Source organism: Scyliorhinus torazame, chromosome 9 (assembly GCF_047496885.1).
Source record: "Scyliorhinus torazame isolate Kashiwa2021f chromosome 9, sScyTor2.1, whole genome shotgun sequence".
NCBI lineage: Eukaryota > Metazoa > Chordata > Chondrichthyes > Carcharhiniformes > Scyliorhinidae > Scyliorhinus > Scyliorhinus torazame.
Window position 1 is genome coordinate 208,445,538 of NC_092715.1, and position 23,892 is coordinate 208,469,429.

A 23,892-nucleotide genomic window follows, 5' to 3' on the forward strand; every position below is an offset into this window, starting at 1 on the left:
TCCTGAGGTTGTGAAAATTATTTTATTTGATAGCCAAAATTTTGATTGGAGTTGTATGTTGGCTAATCTAGACAGGCCAAACGAACTACAATGATATCGGCATGTGTCACACAAAGTAGTAACAATGTGACCCTGTTGATGAAACAATGCAGCATCTGCTTCAGAAGGTTCTGTTTATGTAAACAGGGTGTGGTCTGAACTTTTTTTCAACTGTGTGGGGCTGCATAGGAGCAGAGAAGAAACATTTATAAACTTTAAATCCCTGTTCTCGTTAATTTGCATGTATGCTAAGTTATTGATACCATCTGATTTAAGATTTAGCTACTAAAGTGGCAACCGGGAACAGCTTTTTCAAACCTTCAGGTTTACAAAACATACTGGTGTGAGGATATATAAGCCCAATTAGAAACAAATCTCAGGCCGTGAATGTTCAATTGCCAGGGTTCCCAGAGTACATTTTGGGCAGCTCTGCGGAAATCTTTCAACTTCTACAATAGAGTAACGTTCTCTTTTTAATGTCCACGCACTTGTTCCACAGGTGAACGACCTTACAAATGCCCACAGTGTCCTTATTCAAGTTCTCAGAAAACTCATCTGACCAGACACATGCGTACACATTCAGGTTAGTATAATTAGTGGTGAGTTAGTCATGTAAGTTTAGATCAATTAATGGGTGCATGATATTGTATCTTTATGAAAGGAGCTGTCATTCCAAAGATTATGGGTTTATATATTGTGGCGGTTTTATATGCTGCCGTTGCAGTTGCAGCATTTTTAAAATTACTTAAAATGCTGGTATCAGTACAACTGACCAAGATGTTCAATGTATTAAAATGTAACTGGTTTACTCATGCCCTTTAGGGAAGGAAACCTGACATCCTTGCCTGGTGTAGTCCATATGTCACTCCAGTCCCACATCAACGTAGTTGACTGTTAGCTGCCTTCTGAAGTGGCTGAGAAAACCTACAGTTGCATCCAAGTTGCTACCAGCGGGTTACAAAGATAACTAACCGTCAGCATCTTAGGCTAGGGATGGGCAATAAATGCCAGCTGTTCCAGTTATCGTGAGAAATCTTTAAAGAAATTTGGGTTGCTGTAATTCCCCAATGATTGGTTTCACCGATACTTTACTTGGTGTCAAAAAGATTTAATCCTTAGTTGTGAGTTAAAATCAATTTTCTTGATTTATTTTTCTGTTCTACCCTCACAAATGTCGCTCCTGAGAGCACTCTTGCTGCAGTAAGTAACTTTACTGGATGTAACCCTAGAAAGCCAGTATTTTGACCTACCGAAGGTGTTACAGGCCAGCCCTGTCCTGTAGTCCTCTGGAGGCCACTTGCTTCTGAAATCTGATGCAGTTAGTGATTGGGAGCAAGAATTCTGGCTGATTTGTTTACCCTCCCTAACTAAATGATACTGAGGCCAGTTGTGGTTCCCCCAGATGGGAACAGCTGACCTGTCCCAAAATGAATCCTGGGAACAGCTGACCTTTCCCAAAATGAGTCCTGGACCTTTTTGTTTGTTATGACTTTGGCTACATTGTGCAGTGCTTTTAAAGAGCAGACTTTCTTGACCGTTTTAAATTTAATTAGCTGTAATTTATATTTTATATTATAATTTTCTGCCATTTAGGTTATTGATAATATAACTAAACAAGTGTAACACTTCAGGCAGTCCATTGCACTTTCAATTGATTTATTTCAGAAATCAACCAACTTTATTTAAAAATAAACCTTTCTCTTAAAATAAACCAAAGTAAGTAGAGCAAAATGAATGTGGCATTCGGTGATCTCTTTATGTCTTAGTGCATTCATTTGAATTTGTTTCAGTTATGTTTTTAAAGATGCAAATCCTTTTTTCAAATATTTTCTCAGCAACGTCTGTGTTCAGAATGCACCGCCGAGCTGCTTTATTCCTGCTTGTTCCTTTCAATTGTGCAACCACAGCAGGAAATGCCATTTTGTTTCTCTCTCAAAAAATTTGAACAGTTGCACCTGGCTGCATTGTTCCGCAGTGAATGTTGATACTCGCATAGCTCATGTTGAAGGTGTAATGTTTCTGCCTTTTTATTGCAGTCGTCCGGTTCAACACATTTTATACTTAATTTTTTGTGTTTTGGTCTGTGTTTCAAAAAGTGCCACCTTGCATATGAATTATCAGCATACATGGCATTTCAGTTGTGTCATGTGAGAGTACCTTTAAGACATGATGTTTAAGCAATGTACCTTTACGAAAACAGTGATGTCATAGAGTGGGTGGAGCTCAGCCATTTTGCAGGTTTTTAGTTTCAGTTTAAAAAGAAGTGTGTGTGTCTGTGTGTTTCCAGAGAGCTGCAAGTTTTGAAAAGAGCTGGGTGTGTGTCTGTGTTTTGCAGTGAGCGGGATCTCTGCCATGAAAGACTATCTTTGGATCATTTGGGTGATTTAAAGTAAAGCCTTTCACCTGATGTGATTCTGTTTAAAGGTGTTAAGTCTCTTGGAAGTTTGAAGGAACATTTTAAGGAGTTATTTACTGTTGCAATATTTTCTGAGTTATCTTTGAAGTAAGGGGTGTTAAGAGATCCAATGTTTATTTAAGATGTTAAGTTGAGTTCATGGAATAAACAGTGTTTTGTGTTTAAAAACCCACGTGTCCATAATTGTAATCCCACACCTAGGGAAAAAAGCTGGGTGCTAGGGAAAGCAACAAATCCATTAAAGGGACAGGTTGGTTGAACTCCATGATACATTTTGGGGTTCTGAAAACTCCTCGCCAGTCACCATTTCCTGATTACTCTTGTGAGCAGTTTTGGACCCCGTACCTAAGGAAGGGTGGGCTGACTTTTGAAAGGTCCAGAGGAGGTTCACAAGAATGATCCCTGGAGTAAAGAGCTTGTCATATGAGGAACGGTTGTGGACTCTGAGTCTGTACTCGTTGGAGTTTAGAAGGATGAGAGGAGATCTTATTGAAACTTACAGGATCCTGCGTAGCCTGGATAGAGTGGACGTGGAGAGGATGTTTCCACTTGTAGGAAAAACTAGAACCAGAGGACACCATCTCAGACTAAAGGGACAAACCTTTAAAACAGAGATGAGGAGGAATTTCTTCAGCCAGAGGGTGGTGAATCTGTGGAACTCTTTGCCGCAGAAGGCTCTGGAGGCCAAATCACTGAGCGTTTTTAAGACAGATAAATAGGTTCTTGATTAATAAAGGGATCAAGGGTTATGGGGAGAAGGCAGGAGAATGGGGATGAGAAAAATATCAGACATGATTGAATGGCAGAGCAGACTCGATGGGTCGGGTGGCCTAATTCTACTCTTGTATCTTATGGTCTTCTGATCCTATTGGAAGTGCACATGAGGACAGGTTCAGGAAAGCTTTCCCACACTCGGATGAATTGCATGCTGACAGTCGCACACAAAAGGGCAACTTGGAACAAGCTGCTGGAAATGTAGTCAGCAACAGTGAAACTACCAACCGGTCAATACTTTCAAGTAATGACATTGGCAGAAAAGCAGGGAACCAATTGTAAATTTATGCATTTTAAAATGATCGTTCTTCCTGATTCAACATCAACTGGCAAATGGAATAAAGCCATCATCATCAAGTGATTGACAGAACCACTTGTTGCTATGATAATAATACATGTGGTTATCCCCGAACTTTATTCACTCACCCGTACCAGAAGCAGCAGTGTAGGCCCAGCCTACTATTTTGCAAAGTGATTATTTAGTCTTATTCCAATTGCAGCCAAACCCAGGAAGCCATCAGTTCCATTCTGGAAATGTATTTCACTGTTTCCAATATTATCAGCAGCCATTTTCACTTAATCAGAGGAAACCATTCTTTAATGTTCTCTTCAGTGCTCTTTTCATACTAACCTAGATTTCCCAAAAAGAAAATACAATATTTCTTTTGTCAATTTAGAGGCTAGCAACACTGAATTCTTGGCCTGCAATGTCTGTCCGAAATTATGTCTTGTAAGTTCAGACCTGGATAGGTTCAGTTGCCTTCAACTTCTTCAACCATGAGGGATTTAGCATTTATGTGGCACAGCATGTGCCTCACTAATACATACACTGACATGATACTGGATCCAATTGGCACACCTTCTAGACTCCTGGCTATATCGAGGTTGCCAATTGCATTGTCTTTCTACGAAGGGAGAAGGTAGCCAAAAACTAAGGTTTAAAGTGAAGCAGACTTCGAAGTAATGTGAAGGAAACTGACCCTAGTAAACTGGGCTAAACTACTATTGGGTAAATCTGCAGACAAATGAGACTTGCGGTGAAGGCCATGGAGTGAGTGGTCGCACATTGGGTGGCTCCCACTCGAGGTGGAATTTCTTGGTTTAGGGGATGTTTGCGGGTGTGAGGTGCCTGAGAGCACTGAGGAATTGGAGTACTCCATTGGTGGGGCTAATTTATGGCCTACAGACGAGGAATGTAAAAAGCAAGAGTCAGCAGCTTGAGCGAAGTTTATTCGAAGTGCGACACAGGAAATGTTGGCGGAGGGTGCTGGGGAGTCGTTCCCGCCCAGTGGTCTACCACTGCTTGTGGACATTTTGAATGGAGGCAGGAGGCTTCCGAAGACCTGGCAAAGGTGGTGGAGCCGCTTAGGGGGACCATCAAGAGAATGGAGCAGAGGCTCCAGGTGGTGCGGGAGCATGAGACCCTGCTGGCCTCGCTGGAGGCAGAGATGGGGCTCGTGGCAGATAGTCATAAAGAGGTTGAGGGAGAAGGTAGAGGACCTCGAGACACGATCCAGGAGGCGGAATCTCCGGAACACAAGTTGCAAAGAATGTGGCGAGTATGTCGAAGAGGTTGGTGGGGGAGGGGATCTTTGACTGTCCCCCCCGACATGGATCGAGCGCACAGGGAGCTGAGGAACCTGAAGGCAGGGGAGCCGCCGAGGGTGATGGTGGTGCGGCTGCGTTATTTTCTTGATAAGGAGAAGATATTGAAGTGGGTGAAGCAAATGAAAAAGTGCACCTGGGAAGGAAATGTGCTGAGGATCTACCAGGACCTGGGTACGGAGTTGGCCAAGCGGCGGACTGGTTATAATCAGATCAAGGCTGCCCTCTACAAGGAAGGGGTGAAGTTTGGGGGCTTATATCCTGCTCATCTGTGGGTCACACACTGGAATCAAGAATTTTATTTTGATTTTCCGGAGGAGGCGAGTGAGAGACCATGGACTGGGAGGTGTGTGAGGACACTGGAGAGGCTAAAGTGGGGAATCTGGGTTTACAGAATGGCCAGGGGGGGGGTTGGATTGGAGTATTCAGCGATTTGTGGTCTCTGACCACGCACCGCACTGGGTGGATTTCAGGTGGTGCAGGGAGAGGCTCAGCGGCCGCAGTGGAGGTTGGATGTTGGGTTACTGGTGGACAAAAGGGTCTGTGAGAGGGTGAGGGTGGCCGTTATGTGGAGCTGAATAATAAGTGGGAGGTTTCTGCCTCCACTTTGTGGGAGACACTGAAAGCGGTGGTAAGGGGGGAATTTGTATCGATTCAGGTGCACAGGGAGAGAGTGGAGCGGGCTGAGAGGCTGAAGTTGGTGGATGGCATTCTGAGGGTGGACCAGAGATATTCATTGCGACCTGAGTAGGCGTTTCTAAAGGAGAGGCAGAGGCTCCAGCTGGAGTTTGGACTGGTGTCCACTGGAAAGGCAGTGGGACAACTGCCTTGAGCCAGAGGGGCAGTTTATGAGTATGGGGAGGAAAATAGTAGGATGCTTGTGCATCGGTTGAGGAAGCAGGCAGCGGCGAGAGAGATTGGAAGGATGAGGAATGGGAGGGGCACAGTGATATCGGAGCTGGAGGGGGTGAATGGGGTTTTTGAGGCCTTCTATTGGAGGTTGTATAACTCTGAACCTCCGGTGGAGTGAAGAGATGAGGTGGATTTTGGATGGGATTGAGTTCCCGAGGGTTGAGGAGGTGAAGGTGCAAGGATTGGGGGTCACGATTGGGCTGAGAGAAGGTGATGGATTCGGTGGGGCGATGCAGGCGGGGAAAGGCCACGGGGCCAGATGGGTTCCCAGCCAAGCTTTATTAGAAGTTTGGGTTGGAGCTGGGGCTACTGCTAGTTGGGATGTATAATGAGTTGATGGTGAGGGGGTAGCCCCCCCCCCCCCCCCCCCCCCCCAAACACGCTGTTGCAGGCCTCTATCGCTTATCTTAAAGAAGGACAAAAACCTGGAGCAGTGTGTATCGTACTGCCCTAACTCGCTGTTGAATGTGGGTACAAAGTTGTTGGTGAAGGTGCTGGCATCGCAGATAGAGGATTGTGTGCCGGGGGTAATATGAGAGGATCAGACAGGATTTGTGAAGGGGTGGCAGCTGTCGCCGAATGTATGGAGGCTGCTTAATGTTATTATGATGCCCTCAGTGGAAGTGATGGTGGCAATAGACGCGGAGAAGGCGTTCAATTGGGTTGAATGGGCATATTTGTTTGAGGAATTAGTTCGGGTTTGGGCAGGGGTTTGTGGTTTGGGTTCGGCTACTGTACAAGGTGCCTAAGGCGAGTGTTCAGATGAACAAGGTTAGTGCAGATCACTTTGGGTTAGACCGGGGACGAGCTCTCCCTCTGCTCTTGGCCCTATTAATAGAACTGTTGGCAGTGGCGCTTGGAAGGGGGGGGGGGGGGGAGGAGAGAGAGAGAGAGAGAGAGAGAGAGAGAGGAGTCGAACACCAATTTTATTTGGATGCAGATTACCTCCTGTTGTATTTTTCGGATCCGGTTGGGAGCTTCGATAGGAACATGGAGATTTTGGGTGAGTTTGGCCGTTTCTGGTGTACAGGCTGAATAATGGGAAAAGTGAGGTGTTCCCAATTAATGCACAGGGACAGGAGAGGATGCTGGGGGTGTTGCTGTTTCGGGAAGCGGGGGCGAGCTTTCCCTATCCTAGGATACAGGTGACACAGTTGGGCCCAGTTGCACAAGCTGAGCTTGGCGCGGCTGGTGAAGGGAATGAAGGCAGACTTCAAGAGCTGGGGTGTGCTGCCGTTGTCTTTGGTGGGGCGGGTGCAGACGGTGAAGATGACGGTGCTGCCGATGTTTTTGTTTGTATTTCAGAACCTCCCGATTTTTGTTGCTAAGTCCTTTTTTAGGAAGGTGAATGGGTTGATTTAGAGGTTTGTGTGGGCGGGGAAGGCTCAGCAGGTGAGGAGGGTGTTCTTGGAGAGGGATTGAGGGTTAGCGCGTTAGCATTGTCGAGCTTATTGAATTACTACTGGGTAGCAAACATTGTAATGGGTAGTGGAGGAGTGGTCGGTTTGGGGGGCAGATGGAGGTGGCCTTGTGTAAAGGGACCAGTTTGAGGGCACTGTTGTTGGCATCCCTTCCATTGTCGCGGTTCGGTGCTCCACGAATCCGGTGGTGGTATCAGCACGGAGGGTCGGAGCCATGTTGACAGCACTTTGGATTGGAAGCTTGTCGTTGTGTACACTGATTTGCGACAATCATAGGTTTGCACCGGTAGGGTTGGATGCGAGCTTCTTGTGTGGACAGAGTATTTCAGGGAATTGTTTGTGAGAGAAAAGTTTGCAGACCTGGAAGAGCTCGAGGAGATGTACCAGTTACCAAAGGGGAATAGTTTCAGAAATATGCAGGTTAGGGACTTTATTAGGAAGGAGATGCCATCTCCCAGTGCTGCAGGATAAGCTCCTGTCCGAGGATGAAATTGGGGAGGGCAGGGCTGTGGGCATATATCGGGAGCTGATGGAGAGGGAGTGTGCTCCCATGGAGGAGGTGAAGTGGGCGGCATGGCAGGAGAGTGGTTAGCACTGCTGCTTCACAGCGGCAGGGTCCCAGGTTCGATTCCCGCTTGGGTCACTGTCTGTGCGGAGTCTGCACGTTCTCCCTGTGTCTGCGTGGGTTTCCTCCGGGTGCTCCGGTTTCCTCCCACAAGTCCTGAAAAACGTGCTGTTAAGGTAATTTGGACATTCTGAATTTTCCCTCAGTGTACCCAAACAGGCGCCGTAATGTGACGTCTAGGGGCTTTTCACAGTAACTTCATTGCAGTGTTAATGTAAGCCAACTTGTGACAATAATAAGATTATTATTATTGATAATAAGTGGGAGGAGTTTGGGGTGGGTGGGGGTTGGGGGCCGGAGTGTGGTGAGAAGCTCTGTGGATTGTGAATGCGTCCTCGTCATGTGCTGGGCGAAGACTTATCCAATTTAAGGTGGTGCATAGAGCTCACATGATGGTGCCCAGGATGAGTCGGTTCTTTTTGGGGGTGGAGGATAGGTTGGGGGGGGGGCGGGTGTATACATATGTTTTGGCCGTGTCTGAGGTTGAGGTTTTGGCCGAGGTTGAGGGAGCTTTGGAAGTGATTTTTGAGGAGGGTGTCACCTTGAGGCCGTATCTGTTTATCGACTATTTGAAGGATGATTGAGTCGGCAGTGGGGGGCGGCGAGATGAGTGGGGGTGTTGCTGGGGAGGATGCATGCAGGCTTTTGCATTTTTGTGATTGTGTGTATTTAAAGTGCCTTCAATAAAATGTTTTTTCAAAAACAATCTGCAGATAAATAGTAGCGTATTCAAAGAAGGTTTGGTGTGATACATACTGTGGAACCTTAAAAGGTGAGCAACGATATCAGATAAAGAAAAGCTTATCTAATGGGCGGTACAGTGGTTAACACTGCTGCCTCTCAGTGCCAGGACCCGGGTTCAATTCTGGCCTTGGTTGACTGTGGAGTTTGCACTTTCTCCCCATGTCTGCGTGGATTTCTTCTGGGTGCTCTGGTTACCTCCCACAGTCCAAAGATGTGCAGGTTAGGTTGATTGGCTATGCTAAAATTGCCCCTTAGTGCGCAAAGATGTGCAGGTTAGGTGGGGTTATGTGGATAGGGGGCTGGATTCTCCGATTCTGGGGCTATGTCCCCGCGCCGTGCTTCATGGCGGAGGCCGGTCAGGGGCGGAGCATCGGGGGTCAGGCGGGGGGGGGGGGGGGGCATTATTCGGGGCTGGGGGCACTGTGTGTGGGGGGGAGGGTCCGGGGTGCATGAGCCGGCCGAAGGAGGGGACTATTTTGCGGGCCGATCTGCAAGCGGCCTCCGCCATACAGCAAGGCGCTGCCGCCGTAGGCCGCCGCCGCGCACATGCGCAGCCACTGACCCGGCAATTTTCCGGGGCGTATTGGCAACTAGTTATTTGTGACAATAAGCGACTCGGGACTTTTCACAGTAACTTTACTACAGTGTTAATACAAGCCTACTTGTGACAATAAAGATTAGTATTGGGGCTGGTTTAGCACAGTGGGCTAAACAGCTGGCTTGTAATGTAGAACAATGCCAGCAGCGTGGGTTCAATTCCCGAACAGGCGCCGGAATGTGGCAACTAGGGGCTTTTCACAGTAACTCCATTGAAGCCTACTTGTGACAATAAGCGCTTATTGTTATTATTTTAGAGCCGGGTGCTCTGCGCTGCCGTTCTGCTAGCTGCCAGCAAAACGGGGAATCGGTGGCCCCAGATTCGGAGAATCCAGCCCTGGTCTCTGATAGAGCATCAGATATTGCATAAAGCATCTCGGCCCTGTCATTTACCAAATATACAGCTGTTGATATTCTGGCATTCAGATAACTTGTAAAAGTAACACTGCCAAGTAGAAATATTGCATCTATTGATGCATGGCCTACTGACTGCCAGCTATTTTGCTCATCTATTTAGAATAATTATTGTATCAAAAGTTATTTGTGTGTGTTGTTGATGACTTGTGTGACAGTCATTGTCCATCAGTAATGGGGGAAATTAAGCTGTCAAACATTTGCTATTGTTCAAGAAAGGTGGATGGAAAGTAAAATAGTTTGAATGTCTTTGTACCAGTTTGTGTTAAAACATTTTGATTTCCATCGACCCCAACTTTCCTTTGAGATTGTTCTATGCCTGCTTATTGCAGCTTCAGTTTATTAAACTGTATGTTCTGATTGTAGGGCTCATCATTTTGCAAGTGGATAGGGAAATTGAAGATCACATTTGCAATTGACATCTAAAATGTTGCATTCTACAGTTTCACAAGAAACAGTGTCACTGGAAATATGGAATTTCCTCCCATCCTAATAAGTATTTTTCACATGATCTTGGCTCTTTCCCTGGTGGAAATAAGGGTGACCTCATCTAAGTAATTTGAATTTGGACAAATAAAGAATGTTAGATTATATAAGTCTTCCACCTTAATTCAACTGTCCTATGCAAAGCTTTGTTGTTGTCTTGGTGTAAATGTATTTGTTCTACCAGCAACTTCCTCTCAAGAGTAGAGATCCAGTTCCAAACAAGGCTTATGTACTGAGTACATCACCACATATCAGAACCCATTGTCCCTTGCGATCTATAACAGAACACAAAGTGAAATCAGTCCACTGTCTGTAGTATTTACTAAAATTCTCTGGTTAAATGGATAACATTTTGGGTTTTAGCATTACACAACTGGATCGGGTGTGAATGGGAGAAATGTAGACACTGACTTGGGGAATTTTGTGATGATTAATGGCTGGTCACGTTGGCTGAAATTCAGGCACTTTATCTTGGGCAATATCAGTTGATTATCTCGTAGGATCATATTGGTCGAGCTAGATGTTAATTACCGATCAGAAAAAGCCATTCATTTCAGAAATTAGACTTGATGAGTCTAATTTAGCTTCAAATTGGTGTGTAGAGATCTCATACGGGTTGGTATTTGAAAGCTGAAAAAAGAGATAGGGAACATGAAGGGTTTTTTGAGTACTCTGTTGTAAACATCTATTGTTTTATAGAAACGTTTGCAAAAAGCATTGCACTGTGATTCAACCGTTGACTTTTCATTTCTGTATATTTTCTTGGTAGACTTTGACTGAACTTTGTTCCCATGCCACTGGACTTCATTTTTCAAATGAAAGCCTTCCGTGGGGCAGCATGGTGGCACAGTGATTAGCACTGCTGCCTCACAGCTCCAGGGACCTGGGTTCAATTCCGGCCTTGGGTGACTGTCTGTGGGTTTTGCACTTTTACCCCGTGTCTGTGTGGGTTTCCTCCGGGTGCTCCGGTTTTCTCCCACGTCCAAAGATGAGCAGGTTGGTAGATTGGCCATGCTAAATTGCCCCATAGTATCCAAAAGGGTTACTGGGTTATGGGGATAGGGTGGAGGTGTGGGCTTAAGTAGTGTGCTCTTTCCAAGGACCTGTGCAGACTCGATGGGCCGAATGGCCTCTTTCTGCTCTGTAATTTTTAAAAAAAATCTTCAGTGGATAGAGGGGCGGAAGAAAGGAAGATGTCATCTGCCTGGGCACCGTGGTCTGAGTTTTTATCCGTGATCCTACTTGAAGTTGGGCCATTGCAGTGAAAACGGTGGGAATATTAGGCAGTCAGGCCTATCGTTCTGATGGAGATACTCCGCCCTCCACTCCCCAATCCTTTTAGGCCAATGACCCTGAGCCAGAGACGGGTTTCCTTTTTCTCTTCATGTTATGGCTGCTTCCCAGGGTTGTTGTGGGAAAATGATAGTGAACCTAAGGAAGTATCAGTAACTGACCTAAGTGCCCACTGGAGGGAGAGGGCATTGGAGTGGCTGCCTCCTACCTCCATTTGGTCGATAGTGACCAACCTGTTGACAGTGCTGGCCTCCGTTGATGCCTTCACTGGGTGTCAATTGGGGCGTCTCTCTTTCACGTAAGAATCTAGCATCAAATAGTTGTTTTCTACTTTGAAGCACCCGAGTTCATGGATTTATGTTATCCTTAATTGAGCAATTGTAGCAAACATGGGGCAAAGGAAGGTGCACCTTGCATGAACAGTAGCATCTATTGCAAAGCAATTTCACTTGACCTTGATTCTGTAGTTGTAGTCAATTGAAGCCTGATCTTGAGTAGGATTCTGATCTAACAACAAAATAAACTCCTTCTGGAGACTAGGTGGATTCTGTTTAGGGTAAGTGTAAAGCTTTGGTCAATGCTAAAACTTGTTTGGTGAACTCTCCAACACCATGTATATCTGGATTTCTCGGTTGAGAAAGAAAATTAGTTTTGTCAGCTTGAAGAAAGATTATATCAGCACTCCTTAGTTTTCCAATCTACTTCCTAAACAAATAGCCCCCCTTGTTATCATGACAAAATGTAGGCAGCTTTACTGCCTGTAGTCCTTTGTCCTTGTCACTTTTTAATAGTGGCAATCATGTGACTTGTGTTGCAATGTCTCCATCTCTGTCTCTCATTAAGTGGAAGCATTACTTCCAGTAATCTAACTTCATGTGGGGACCTCATTATTTAGAGTTTGTAGTTTTGAACCCAATCCACTGTAATTCCATATATCAGTAGTTTACTGGACATCCAGGCTGTTTATCCTGTCCATGTTTGCGGTGATAATGCAATGCAGTAGTGCAATCATTAACTGCAGTTATTATCCTTTATGATGGCATAAATTTTTATTTACAGTAGGTCAAGAGCATACACCCTGGTAACATCTGTGGAATGTCCATCTTAAACCATGACATCTTTGAAATTGACATTTAGTAATAACTTGAATACCTGATGAATAAGCTCATTAACTCTAGAGAATTGAATGCTAATATTACTGAAAGTATTTTTAAAATAAATTATAGTGGTCTACTCATCAATATTTAGCCATGTATGGACTAATTATAGAATATTCAGACTTTTAAATTTAAAAAAAATATATAAGTTAACATATCATACATAACATATGCCCATGACAAATCATGTAGTACCTTCAATTTCACTTTGCGAAACACTTAAGTTTCAAAAGGTGACAAGGTACAATTAATTTCTGCACACAAGAATATTCAGACTTTTGCACCAGTAGTTGGCTGTTACTGTATAGGAACTCTGATCGGTGTGAGAAACTCACAACTGACTCCTGACTGGTGGATTCTCTATGCTTGCCAATGAACCCCCACAATAATATCTGACTAGGTTTGTCAAACTATGATTAAATGTATACCTCACATGACTTGTCCCCATCCTACTGCTTTTCTTCTGCCAACATATCCATCCTTGTGACCTTCCCATGCTGATTGGGAAAAAAACTTAATACCCAATTGGATGACGCTTGACTGTCCTCCAAATGGCCTTCCACTGCCATTTTCAATGATTTTACATCTGGTAAAGAGAAATTATCTTTCTCCTTGGTTGCACACAAGAGGATTGGCAACCTTCTTTCCAACTGGTTTGACATCTGTTCTTTAACCCTCACTGTTAAATCTGATTTTAAGAATGAGCAGAATGTCATACAATTGATAACAGCTACTCTTTCCAATGCAGACCGGCATTGCAGACTAATTATAACAGGAATCCATTATTTGTGTGGTCACATGTCTTCCACAAAATGCAAATACTTAGGATCGAATTGCAAGATTTGCAAAGAAAATGCAGCATTAAATGTGTTGAAAAGGTTCTGACATGAGACTATTGCAGATACCTCCATCAAATAGCAGTTTCATTGACTTTGTTTAACCCAACAAATGAGAGTTCTATCTTGAGATTGACTTTTTTCTTCATTACATTTATGAGGTGGATTACCGTTGTATGGATTTCTTCGTTCACAGTGAAATGGAAAATTGCTGCCTAAGCTCCTGGTTAACTTATTTATTGCAGTGTTATACCAGGTGAAATGTTATGGCTGTTTTTGATGAATTATTTTCTTTCGTGTTGTAAGGCTGCTACTCATTACATGTTGATTTCCATTTTCCTACAATGCCTTCACTGGACCAGATGACTTTTGATTCCATTCTCTTATGGCAAGTTTTTACTTTATGGTCAGTATTGGTAGGTATTAACATAAATGTTAATTTGCAATAACGCAAAATATCTGGCATGGTATATTCCTGAAGTTACTCAGTCACATTTTTGTATTTTGCCGAGATTTTATAGTATTATTAAAGTTACAATACAGGAGGAGGCCATTAGGTCTATCATGCCTGTACACTTCCTAACTCTTTTTAATAGACACTACCTCCTCTACTTCCACTTTCCTGTCGTAACCTAGGGGATGCTTGTCATTTGAGGACAGGGGATGTGGCCTTTTATTTTACTGAAGGGGGGAAGTGTATTAGCCAGCACATTGCAGAAGGGGCCTGCTGCCAGGGAGGAAATCCATCGGACCTGATGCTGCGTCTGCTGTGATTACAAGGCCAGTATGGGTTCTTGTGGATTCCAACATTCTGCCTGTGATTGGACAAGTACTAGTTAGTTTGGGAATCCCCTTTTGTCAGCTGTACAAAACACAAGATCCGTCCTTCCCCCGATAACTCAAACTGCCTTACAGGTGAAGTAAATGGAAGGACAAAAGCCCATGTTAACGGCTCCTAAGCTAATTGTGGACTATCAGCATAATGGAGCATAATCAGTAAACTATAAAATCTGAGACTCCACAGCCCCCTTTTATCCCAGTGTCAAGACACTATTGTTCAGCCCATTCTGACCGTAGAAAAGGCGCAGTGCCAGCAACGAGTATGTTTTTCTGCAAGTGCGATACAAATTTTGAAGAAAATCTGATAATGATATGTGACCACCTACAATAAACATGTCAATGTAACTTTTTATTTTGTAACAATTGCAAAAAAGATTACTTTATTATCATACAATGGTAACATTTTAAGTGCCTATTCTTAAAATTGCCTCACTGTCGCCACAGTGAAATCCAATATCCTTGAGAGATCCTAAATAATCTTCGAACTTCCTTACGCCAAGCATTGTGGTAGGGTAAGGATGACCGAGCTCAGTGGAGTACTGGTAGTACCTGCATATTATTGGTATGTATTTGGCAGTATAGTGTGTTTGTGCGTGCATGCCTGTAGTCTTTGAATTGTCATGTCAGTGGATTGTCATACCTTTTCCGTATCTGTGAATCTGTACTTTTGCATTATTGTTCAAGAGTTGTTTCTTTGTGTTGATGTTCTGGTGCTGGGGTCAAAAATATTAAAAAGATTCAGGAGGCTTCAGGTGAAGTTAATTTCTGGAATGGTTACCTTCAAGGTTAAAGATGATACACAATTTTGTTTTACAAATTAGAAATTGCTTAAAAGCCTAGAAATACCGTTGTAACGTAAATGAGCAGTAAGAGGATAATTGGATACCAAAAAAGCGACTAAATAATTTCTCAAAATCATCCCAGGCAATTCACTGAAGTCCAGAATTTCATTGCAAGATTGATGGAATTTTAGATTTCCTGTGCATCATGTGTCACTTTCAATGAAAACATTAAATCTTTATTTTTAAACTTTACTCAAAAGTACATGCACTCTGCAACAATATAAATTACAAAGTGAAATAAGATAGTCAATTACTTCAACAGACTTTAATTCAGTTAACTATAGTATCTTTTAAGACCAAGTCACTGATGGCCAAGTGACACTGGCTGAAGGGTCAGTGAATATCTTATTATAATGCACTACCCAGTAACTAAATGTTTCTATTCATGTATTTCAACAGGCGAGAAGCCATTTAAATGTGATCAATGCAACTACGTGGCATCAAACCAGCACGAGGTGACTCGACACGCCAGGCAAGTTCACAACGGACCCAAACCTTTAACCTGTCCTCACTGTGAATATAGAACAGCTGACCGCAGTAACTTCAAAAAGCACGTTGAACTCCATGTGAATCCACGGCAGTTTCTGTGTCCTGTCTGTAAGTATGCAGCTTCTAAGAAGTGCAACTTGCAGTATCACATCAAGTCCAAGCACCCGCATTGCAGTGACATTACCATGGATGTGTCAAAAGTGAAGTTGCGCACCAAACGAGTCGAACTGGAGATTCCTGTTGGCAAAATAGGAAAGAAAATGTCAGACAAACTGCAACTTAAAAGAGCTGAGAACCTAGAGGAGAAGGTTACTGCCAAGCCTGTAAAAAGTACTTCTGTGTCAAAGGAACGAGGTTTTAGCTCAAAGAGTCAAAGGATGAAGACCCGAAACCATAAAGTTTTCAACAAGCTCCCGTCAAGGAAAAGGGAAACTAATGCAGAGAAGATAAGGAAAATTAAGGGTAGAAAAAGAAAGAGGTGCTCAACAGACATATCTTTGCAGCAGAAGCCTATGATTGAAGCACATACAGAAGTGAAAAGGAGGAAGATATGGAAAGCTAAAGAGTTGGTCGAGCATGAAACACAAAGAAGCAGAATCAAATTGGATAAGCCCTCACGCAAGAAAAATCTTAAATGCAAACAAAGTACGAAGAAAAACAAAAAGTATAAAAAAGCCCACGTGCTTTCTGCTGAAGATCCAGAGAAGGGTAAGAAATCTGATCAGCCGGAACATCAGTCGAGCCTGTTGAAAAAGAAAAATGATGCCCCCGGAAGTTCTTCATGCAGTAATCTTAGTGCTGTAGGGGTACCTGAGAGAGATGTCCAGGATTCTGAGCAATTCCTGGATATTGTGATGACTGAAATTCCACTTGTCACTGTTGTTGATCAAAAGGATTTGGATTCTGCAAAAGGTGCTTGTGAAATGATCTTGAAAGAGTGCCAAATGTTACCTGACCAGTCAACTGTCACTAAATCAGAGGAACAAATGTTGACTAAAAAGATGATAAACAAAAGTGATGAGTTGCTTTGTGAAGAAGAACCTCCTGTAACTTGCACAGAATTAACTGGGGTTCCTATTAGTACTTCTGGGGAAACAGAACTTGCAACTTCCTCATCGAAGTCCTCCATTGATCTGGATAACTTGGAAGCAAAAGAGATTTGTGAAGAAACTAGCTTAATTTCTCATTTTGAACAAGAAAGGCCAGTTGAGGTGATGAGTATTGAACTACCTAATTCAAACAATCTAAATAAAGATCAGGATCGCATTGGTGACCAGGAGGAGGTCCAGGATCACCTGAGTGACCAGATGGAGGTCCAATCAGTGCAGTTGGATTTCCAGGATGACGAGACTGAGCAGGTGGAGCTCCAAGATGACGAGACTGAGCAGGTGGAGCTCCAGGATGATGAGACTGAGCAGGTGGAGCTCCAGGATGACGAGACTGAGCAGGTGGAGCTCCAGGATGACGAGACTGAGCAGGTGGAGCTCCAGGATGACGAGACTGAGCAGGTGGAGCTCCAGGATGACGAGACTGAGCAGGTGGAGCTCCAGGATGACGAGACTGAGCAGGTGGAGCTCCAGGATGACGAGACTGAGCAGGTGGAGCTCCAGGATGATGAGACTGAGCAAGTGGAGCTCCGGGATGATGAGACTGAGCAGGTGGAGCTCCAGGATGATGAGACTGAGCAGGTGGAACTCCAGGATGACGAGACTGACCAGATGGAGGTTAAATATGACACGAGTGAGCAGCTGGCAGTTAAGGATGACAACAGTGAGCAGCTGGAAGTCCAGAATGACCAGAATAAGTTGGAGAATTATAACAAGTTTATGGGTAACCAGAAGAAACTCCAGGGTAGTGCAAATGAGATCCAGGCTGTCAAGACTAACCAGGATAAGCTCCTGTATGATGGTGATCAGGTTCAGAATAGTAAGCAGGATCAGAACAAAAAACAGGACAAGGATGAGATGGGGGAAATAGATGAAGATGAAGGCATTCATAGTCACGAAGGAAGTGACATCAGTGAAGATTCAGAAGGAAGTGATGACTCTGGCCTAAATGGAGCAGCAAAGTCCATCCCTGATGACAAGACCAACAAAAGGACACTAGAAGAAGATGTGATTGATGCTCCAGAGAGTTTTGTTTGCATATTTTGTGATCGTATATTCAGTGTGAAAGGGGAATTTACCAAGCACCTTAATCGCCACTTGGTAAACGTGTACTATCTTGAGGAAGCCGCAAAAGGCGTGGAATAAGTACTGTGTTGAGATTTGGCGAGCTTTTCTAGAATATTAATAATATCTGTTACAAAGTGATGCAGATCACACCAATGCGATTGGATTGGGGCTTTATGCCTTTTCTCATGGAACTGTTTGTTGCTAACTGCATGTTTTTCTGCTCTTTCAAGTTTCCAGTTCATAATTCAGAGGTAGTACAACAGCATTCATTCACACATGATGGCTAAATATGTTAAGCATGCTTTGTAGCAGTTTAATCAACCACTGATTTTTGAATTTTCATTGCACTATTATTACTCAAGAAATTATTCCATCTGTTCTGTTTCACCCTATTGTAAATACTTGGTAACACTGGACATTGAATTTATTTTCTATTTTTACATGACCCAGGGTTTAAGCTGACATACAGTGATTATCATAGCTGTTCATAATTTAAAAATACAAGATAGTGGTTGAATGAAAGAATCAAACTTTGTTTGATTGGGATATTTTTTTTGGTAATGTTAAAAGAATGGCCTTTCATTGAACATTTTTACATTTCCAGGACCTGTAATGCATTTGTGCTCAAGATACATTTTCATCTTGATGCATGGAATTAGCCCATTTTCATAGATTTACACTTTAGGCAATATTTCATAAGTTAGCTGATCCCATTTTAAAAGATAACATACATTTTTACATTGACAGTTCGCAGATGACATGTTAAAATATCCTATTTTTCATTCAAGTCGCAGAAGTGAGCACTTTGCAAGATGATACCACATCTCAAGTAACTAATGTTACATGCCACAAAACTTATTTGAGTTTGTAGCAAACAGTTCTTGGTAGCCACAAAAGAAAATTATTCAATATGGTGCTTAAACAGCTTATAAAATTGCACGATATAAGTAATGAACTATGCAATATAATTAATTAGTGATAGTTTATATATAGAAATGTTTTTTTTTTTGGTATCATGTTTTTATATTTGTGTGTGTAACCAGAATTTGGGACTTGACGATTAACCAAACCACTGTGCAACAAAACTGATTTTGGGGTGGATGGGGGTAAAGGGTTGCCCTGGTGAAATGCTAAATTATGGTCCATCTGTAATGAGCAGTGACACAGTTTTTGAAGATGTATGACAAGCACCCCAAATACGCAGAGGTTTAAAAATCGCAGTCTTGCCTCCTTTTTAGCTGAAAAGCTACCATTCAAGTGTGCTTTCTTGCCAACTCTCTGTGCAGTAACACGTGAAAATCTGGGAGTTCCTTGACATTTGTAGATCAGCTGTTATAAATTGAATTGATTTTGTTTCAATTTGTTGAGGTAACCTGTTTCTAATCAGTGCACCGAGTGCCATGGTCTTACTTCATATGAGGAGGACCTGTTGCAGTTTTGATGTTGCACTCCAATCCTAGCCCCCTGGTTGCACACTGAAGACTATGTATTCCTGGCAGAATTATTTGAATGCAACACTTTAAAAGATTTGCTCACCTCTGATTTGCGTAGCTAGTGAGTTGGTATGGCCAAAGAACATAAATTACTGTGATTACCATTTGTTTTTGTTTTCTCCTGACGTAATGATATGATGTGTTCAGTAAATTGTTTGGAGTAGCCACTTTCGTTAAAGAATATGGAAAACAGTTTGAATGCTGAAAAGCATTTTCTTTGCTTTGACAATCATGTTGAAAAACTCATTGTATAATCTGTGATCAAATTAAAACTTATGTTTACATGGATTTTTAACTGTAATTTGCTTCTCTTATAGTTTGTGGTACTCTGCTGTACAACTTTTGAATTCAGTTTGGTAATAACTCGATTACAGTTAAAAATCTGTGACATTACAGTTTGAATAATGAATGCTGTAAGAGATCTGGAGGTTCTGCTCGTGCTAATATAAAGCATGCTTGCAGTTCTAGAATGCTACTTGGTATCCTCTTTCTGGTACTAAAATGCTAAATGGCTAGACCAGCAGCCCTGCATTTCCTGTGGCAGGTAGTTAGCACACTGCAATAACACATTGTAATGTTTGTTTTAAACATAATTAAAAACTACAGCTTCTCTTCATGGAAGACTTGTGTCCTCCTTCTTAGAACGTTGTTCACCCTCTTGAAAGAGACACTTTTAGCCGGATCTGGATTAGTAGGGATGTAATTTTTAAAAAAATTACTTTGCAGCATGTTCTAAATTTCCACACTGTGCACAGTGACAGCAACACACAGCAGGAGGAATAAGCATGAGAATTGTTACTGCTGAATTCAGCAAAAAGTGTTGTTCATGTTTGGTTTTGGCCTACTCCTTGGTAATGAGACCAGTAATGACGCTGTAAACTTTAAGGTCCAAACCTTCCATTCTAGGGAACATTTTCATGGTTCTACACCCAGATTATCTGGGCACAACAAATATTGAAATATCAAGCGGGTCAGAGTATATAATTGAAAAGAAACCCACCTGTTTTTCCATAAGCAGTAGATTTGGGAAATCTGGATTTATCTGGCAGTAGAATCCATGTTAAGGCATCAGAAAAAACCTCCCTGTAATGAAGCAATGTCTTCTGTTAACAGAGATCTCTTTAGTAATTGACAGTTGCTTACCAAATTGTAATTTGGTTTTTAACTAAAACTGCAATCTCCAGATTTATTAAATACAAAATATTTTGCTTCATCGAAGGTATCCTTTAAAGTTTTGATCTGCAGTATCCAAGGGTGGGAATAGCCAGCTTCATAATCCAATTTTGAAGAGCTTGCAAAGAGTTGCATTAGTGCATTTGTCAATGTATTATTAAGAATATGCCAAATCTGGCATATTTAAATTTGGACAATTGCTATGCAGGCATCAAAATTACAATGACCATCTGCAGTAAGAATTCCTGTGGATTTAACTTTCCTGTTAGCTGATACTGTACCCTTTTTAGTCCGAATTATTAGAATCTGACAGCACAGACGGAGGCCATTTGGCCCATTGTGTCTGTGGTGGCTCTTTGAAAGAATTCACTCCTCCCATTTCTGCTGCGAATTACCTCATATTGTGCAAATATTTTATTTTGAATACATATATCCAATGCCCATTTGAAATTTGCTATTGTAAGGTGAGACGGGGAGGAGGGGATTAAGGAATTGTTTTTTTTTTAAAATTGAACAAAATAATACATGCACTACCTGTCTTGCAACGTCATTTGAATAATAAAGGTGGAGGGAAGGTGTATGTGATTGCAAGATATTAATTTTCTGGTTCTGAACTAAAATATATTAAAAGAAAATGGCTTGCCCTATTGCACCAAGCCCAAGAAGGTGCACTTTTGACTTGGTCCTCCATCATCAGATTTATGACACTATAAAAACACAGCAAGGGGCAAATATATATTTGGCCTTCAGTTTAGCAGTGTTTAACTTGTGGGCATACTTGGAATAATCTGTGAAGATGTTGGGGGGGAGGGGGGGGTGAAGAATCCCAAAATTATGCAAGATGTTGAAAGCATTTTAACAAGAATGTGGGCCATTAATCATTTCAATAATTTTATAATGCTAACCGAATGTCTGATACAGACTTAGCACATAAAATAGCTAATTTAATATGCAGTATAACATTTGTAAAGTGGTTAGAAATGAGGTGTGTCATATGATTACAGAGCTACTTAAGAGGCTGGTTAGCTAACGAGAGCAGGCAGGAACACTACAGAAGACCAATAGGCTAATGTTTAGCTTTACGTAACTTTTGACAATTTATCCAGTTTAAATTAGCAGAAGGTGTACTGACGCTACAGCAGTCACTGCTCTAAGAAACCTCTAGCAGCATAATTCACAAAACATTTGGCTGTTCTGTACAAAAGCACTGCCATTGGTGCTGAATTAAAATTTAAGCTTATTAGTAATTCAGAATTGTTTTACAGCATTTTCTGTGCAATACTTCTGTTTTTCTGAAGAAACCAAAGTTTAAAAAATAACCTACTGTACTCTCTCTTTTCAGATTAATAAATAGATATTGATTTTGAGAGTAAATGTTTGTCAAAGAAAATGGCTCCGACAGTTGTGTTGGACAGAATAAAACTTTCATGGTTTTAGTACAAAGATTATGTGTATAAAGAGGATATTTTTCACACTATTTGCCTTTTCGTTAACTAAAGTTGAAAAGAACTAACCTCTTTCTGTAACTTTCTAAAAAGCGTCATAGTATTTAGCAAAGGTTTTGCTGCATTAAAGTTTTGTGAGCTCAATTGTGTGTGCCTTTCATTTTGGACTACTGTTTTCCATTCAGTCTTTTTTTTCCTCCTCTGACTAATACAACATGCACCATTAACTGATGCACATCTCGGTTGAGAGTTCATTGAGTTATGGACTTCTGTTCCATTGCAAAGGGCATCAGTTACAATAGTAAATTCACTTAACACTCTGCTTGCTGCACAAACTGATTTCTAGCATTCTCAGCGGAGCAACAGCCAGAGAGACTTCTTTTGGGGATTGTAAGAAAGTGAAATCTGAAGTATTTGCTCGTTATTAAACAACTGACTTTTAACCGTATTGTCTCATATCTCAGTGGACATAAAGGTGACGCTTATTTAATAATACTGTTAAGGACCATGTGGATTTACTGCATCAAATATACACAACCCATTGGTTCTTCGAGGTTAACCCAAAAAGAACATGGACTGTTTTAGGTTCCTATTGATTCTGTTCTAATATTTGTTTTGATAGAGCCCTTTATGACCTGAAGACAGTCCAAAGTAATTGGCAACTAATTAAGTATTTTGAAGTGTAATCACTGTTTTACTATATGTAATATTGCAGCCACATCAGGTGTCCACAAACAGCAATGAAATAATGACCAGATAATTTGTTTTAGTGATGCAAGATGAGGGATACATATTGGCCAGGACACTCAAAATAATAGCCCCGCTCTTCAGACAATGACATGAAACCTTTTATGTCCACCTGTGAGGGAAGATGGGATGACAATTTATTGTCTCATCCAAAAGATAACATTTCCAACAGTGCAGCATTCCTTCAATACTAGTCAACCTGGATTATGTGCTTGATTCTCTGGTGTGGAAGTTGAACTCGTAACCTTCTGATTCCGCCGAGAATGTTACCACTAACACTGTAACTTGTTCCCACCTTGGGGCATCCTCAAGGCTCCAAATGACCACTTCTGTTCCTATTTCATATGTTCTCATGTATGTAGAGTTCAAAGTTGATTTAACCAAATATTGTGATGCCACAACAGCTCAAGGAAGAACATATAGATTAGTACCAGATATCTGCCAGTGTTGCTTTTAGCTGGAAGATGGATGAGAGCAGTGTGGGAGATTTGACCACTTTGTGTCTACCTGTAGTTGACTGCTCTCCATTAGGCCTAACTGAAACTGGGAACTTGCTTTGAGTAGAAATAATGCCTTCAGATTACTATTGTTCAATCAACTTGCTGGAAATAAAAATAGCTGTGTCTTCATAGCATGGAAGTCATATAACCTAAACACCTGCAACAGAGTCCAACTATATACATATCCTGAGTTAATAGCACAAATATTGAAATCTGGCATTTTACAAATTAAATCATGCCATTAAGACAAGTTAGAGCTAAGCGTCATAGTTACCTAACAACACACTGGGTACAGTGGAAAGAGTATACTGTGAGCGTGGTCTGCTTCTTTTAACAAATCAAAGCCCTGTAGTTAGAGAATTAGAACCTGTGTGGCAATTATTGGTCTTGTGTTAAGTGAATGGATGTTTCAACAGGTTTCCCTGACTGTTAACAACTGAGACACATTGCAATCTACTGATCTGTAACTGGTTTAAATGAACTACTGAAGCTTAATAACAGCTGTGCTTGGAATGAATGTACTTTTTGTTTCCATTCAGTTGCATGCTGTCAGTTTTAAGACCAACAATCATAGTGAGTATTTCACTCAATTGTCAATCTGGGATTACAATTTACTTTGGGTACGATCACAGGATTTAACTGCGTATTTTCTAGTTTATTACAATACATTGAATTGTGTCCTTGTTATTTATGGTTATATTTTATTCAATCGCCGGGATGCCCCAGGTCCAGGGGGCCATCGATGGCTCGCATGTGACCCTGCGAGCACTGGGGCATCAGGGAGTGCATTTTATTAACAGGAAGGGGTTCCACTCCCTGAATGTTCAGATCATGTGCAACCACCACCTGAGGATCATGCATATGTGTGCT

The 23,892-nt window shown here is 42.0% G+C and overlaps 1 protein-coding gene and 1 non-coding gene across 2 annotated transcripts in view; one reads left to right on the forward strand and one right to left on the reverse strand.

Moving 5' to 3' along the window:
* rest (RE1-silencing transcription factor) overlaps positions 1–21,919 on the forward strand; it is a 66,243-nt gene extending 44,324 nt beyond the window's left edge. Inside the window, exons 3-4 of the mRNA XM_072517035.1 lie at positions 539–622; positions 15,401–21,919. Coding sequence (XP_072373136.1) covers positions 539–622; positions 15,401–17,742 — 2,426 coding nt within the window. The 3' untranslated portion in view covers positions 17,743–21,919. The remainder of the gene's footprint in view (positions 1–538; positions 623–15,400) is intronic.
* LOC140430177 (small nucleolar RNA SNORA68) lies at positions 12,668–12,792 on the reverse strand. The gene has a single exon (XR_011949354.1). It is a non-coding gene; the product is annotated as a small nucleolar RNA SNORA68 (small nucleolar RNA).
* Positions 21,920–23,892: the final 1,973 nt, after the last annotated feature.